At 55.3% G+C, this 3,446-nt stretch overlaps 1 protein-coding gene across 2 annotated transcripts in view; it reads right to left on the bottom strand.

The window, feature by feature from the left end:
* Positions 1 to 3,201, bottom strand: part of elmod3 (ELMO/CED-12 domain containing 3) — a 7,185-nt gene extending 3,984 nt beyond the window's left edge. The window contains exons 1-6 of one of the 2 annotated variants that reach the window (XM_027031866.2): positions 3,087 to 3,201; positions 1,560 to 2,180; positions 680 to 751; positions 432 to 494; positions 279 to 348; positions 137 to 199 (exon numbers count right to left, since the gene is read on the bottom strand). In XM_027031866.2, coding sequence (XP_026887667.2) covers positions 137 to 199; positions 279 to 348; positions 432 to 494; positions 680 to 751; positions 1,560 to 1,595 — 304 coding nt within the window. In that variant the 5' untranslated portion in view covers positions 1,596 to 2,180; positions 3,087 to 3,201. Of the gene's footprint in view, positions 1 to 136; positions 200 to 278; positions 349 to 431; positions 495 to 577; positions 752 to 1,559; positions 2,181 to 3,086 lie in introns of those variants that run through there. The other variant, XM_027031867.2, reaches the window with a different exon arrangement.
* Positions 3,202 to 3,446: the final 245 nt, after the last annotated feature.

Here is a 3,446-nt window from a genome sequence, read left to right as displayed (position 1 = left end):
GCACGGGACGCAACTGCACACCTAAGGCCTTCTTTCCGGGGGGAGCTGCATGCGTAGCCACGGCGACGCAACACGGCCCGCATCCAGCCCACGGGATGCAGTTGCCATGGAGACAATGTGAGATAACTGGTCTCACCTGGCTGGATGCTCTCCAGTGCGTCCCATTCCTGCTGTGCGCGCTCCAGCTCAGAGTTCACATCTACACACACATATAAAGTGTTACGCTTCATCTGTAAACACTGCTGTCACTCAAGCTAGGAAGTCGTGGGGGTTTTTACCGTCTGCTGTCATCTGAGCTTGTCCCTCCGTCAGCGTCTGGAGAAGCCCATTCTGCTTCAGGGCTGAAATCTGCAACACATCTCACGCCATGAGCCAGCGTGTACTGACACCAAGTGTGTAAGCCATGTTAGCGTACCGTGTCTGCCACTTACCGGGGCGCAGGAACTGCCGCCGTGGGGACCGCCACCGTCGCCTGGAGGGAAGCCATTCGGGACCTGTGGACGGAGCCAGGACACCAGAACTCAGGCCGGACTGACCTGCGTGCTTCCGACAGACCTTTAACGTTTAAGCCACTTACACGTTCAAGGACCTGGAACATCAGTCTATACTATGCTCAGCACAAATAACATGCAGGGTTCTGCGGTATCTGTACTCGTTAGGGGTTTCTCGCCGAGCTTACAGGGGCGTATTTGGAGCGCCCGTTGGGTGCCTCCTCTCTCCGCCTGCACTCCTGGGAAAAACCATTTGAGCCCTGGAAGGGAGACAGAGGTTATACTTACAACATAACAATACACAAAAAGTGGTCAGCATATTATATCTTATCTAATGCAAACTAGAAAAAGGAAATTCATTCATAATTGTTACTTCTGCCAGATATTTCATTGTTAAAAATTATGATGTGGAAACAGTGTTTTAGCCTCTGCTCTGTTCCACTGCTCACAGGAAATTCCCAGAGAAGTATCCCAGCATTTCTCCGGTCTGGGAACGGGAAGGTAGCCATTCCCCTGCCATGGAGAACTCCTGCCAGTAAGCACCGGGAACAGCAGCTCAGAGGGCACACCGGTGCCAACATCACAGACCAAACGGTTGGACGATATATCATTTGTACAACCATTATCGCAATACTGGCCACTGCAATACTCACACCGACGAAGGTCACAATATGCAAATGAGCACACGTAACAAATGTTAAAAAAAAACCTTTCCACGCTGTGAGAATTATGACTGATGATAGATTTCCCAGATGTGCGGCCCGTGGGTGTGTTGGCAACTCTAAAATAAACACATAATGGACGGCGAACTGTAACCACAAGGCATTCCGCTCACGCCCATGTATCTATTAATCATACATGTCACAAACACAGCACTAGATGATGTGATCACGCCGTGACAGCGTTTCGAGCCTCTAGCGGTCGTCTGCCCCGATTGGCCGGTCTGAGTCGGGTCTGTGTGAGACGCGTAGCCGTAGGAATGGTGCCCGTCCAAGAGGGCGGGTCGAACGCGCAGAGCGCCGATGGAACCATACAGGACCCGATGGAGACCAGGCAGAGGATACGAACCTCTTGGTGGGTTGTGACTGCAGTGTCCCCTTCCATGTCCCACGTCCAGACGAGTGTCCCGGTGTGCCGCTACTGTCCGCTAACGTCAGCCATCGCTCGGGATTTACGTCCGCCTGGATCCAGCTCTCTCCCTGAGGGGGGCGCTAGAGAGCACGCCTGGTCACTGCACGAACATTGTCCGCTCGCCGGGGGAGACACTTAGGTACGAGCAGACAAACGCATTCCTGGATATCCACAGGTCCCAGGTCAGTTGTGAGTAACGGAGTCGTGTGGAACAGGTTTGGTGCTTCAGATCAGTTCGTGTGTGTGGGTCGCACCGCACTTAGGAGGGGCGTGGGGGGTCAGGCACCACGCTGCCCCCTACTGGTGGACGAGGGCCCCCGCGCTTCCTCCTCCTTCCATTGGAGCCAGGCCAGCCAATCAGACGGCAGCAGGGGGACACATATTCACGCCCTGCGCTGGGACGCAGGTCACGGAAACTCACACGTGGCGACGGCTGCGGCACGGGAAGGCTGATGGCAGCTAAGCCAGGTGCCAACGCATGCCACGGCGTGTCTGGGAGGACGCCCACGCGCCGGGCACCAGCAGAACAGCGACGCCGGCCGGACACCTGAAAACAGACTGAGGAACAGGGAGTGATCAGTGCACGAGTCTGCTCAAATGCATTAACGCAGAAACGTGCACTTAAGTGATGTGACGCCTTAACAGTGACGGCGCACCGGAACAGCGTAAACTCCGCGCACGGAAATGCGTCGAGTGAGCCAGGACCTGAAGAAAAGTCATCCGGTACCGACAACCATAAACCGGCGAGGATTACCGAGCAGAGAACCACGCGCTGTTGGTGCACGGCGCGGCACCGGAGAGGTGACGTCATCCGCCGAGGGCTGCGGGAACGGAGACGCGCAGAGGAGCTGCGGGCTCGCACGCGTGCACCGCGCGTCCAAACGACGCGACGAGGCTCCTGCGGGTGAGCGCGCGGAGGCTTGGAGGTGACGTCACCTAGCTCTTGCACGGACGCAAATCTGGGCAAAACCTGGAAACAGAAACCCCCGGCTCCCCGCGAGCACTGGCGCATGCCCTTAACAGCTCATGCAACACGAAAACCGTCAAACCCGCGCTCGAACGCGCTAGCCAACGTCTCACCAATGACACGCGCGGCTCTGTAGCGGCTTTAAGGCCGTTAAGGTAACGCACCGATCCCCAGACAGCCCGTGCCATAACTCACGTTTGCGTGCGCGTCTGTCCAGATCTGACCGAGCTGTGCACGGCGCGCTAACCTACCGCGCGCACCTCGCCAGTGTCACGGCACAGGACCGACGATCCGCGCGGGTTACCGAGTCTGAAACTTCACAAATAACTTTGAGATAAACTAATGCACGTTGAACGGACTTTCTCGCGGTCACAAGCCCCCCCGGACTGCTGGCTAGCAACGCGTTCACGAGCTAACTATATCTCTCCCATTTCTCGCTGCACGCTACCAAGCGCAGTAGGGTTTTTTTTTGCAATTAATCTTTTGAAACTACTTACGGAAATGCTCCGTTGCAAAAAAAAGGAACGTGGCACGGACTTTTTCAGTGCTATTCAGACATTAAAAGCGCATTAGTCCACCTCTCTTCTCCCTCCAATCTCGGCTTCCCTTCCCCCTTCACTAGCGCTACCGGCAATGCCTTATGGGAATTGTAGTCTTTCTGCTGTGCGGAGACTTCCGGTAGCCATCAGCGCGGTGGCTCTGGCCTGACAGCGCAGGTTTTATGTTTCTACAGACAATATCCTGTAGAAATTCTCTTCTAAATGACACCCTTTGGGATTCTGGTGTTGTAAGACCCCTGTGTGTATTGCAACTTCCTCTCAGGCTAACCTAATCTACAGCATAGGGCACTTGTTCAC

The sequence above is a fragment of the Electrophorus electricus genome, chromosome 18 (genome assembly GCF_013358815.1).
Source record: "Electrophorus electricus isolate fEleEle1 chromosome 18, fEleEle1.pri, whole genome shotgun sequence".
Classification (NCBI taxonomy): domain Eukaryota; kingdom Metazoa; phylum Chordata; class Actinopteri; order Gymnotiformes; family Gymnotidae; genus Electrophorus; species Electrophorus electricus.
The sequence above is the reverse complement of the archived record's forward strand: the minus strand, read 5'-3'. Positions and strand labels throughout refer to the sequence as shown.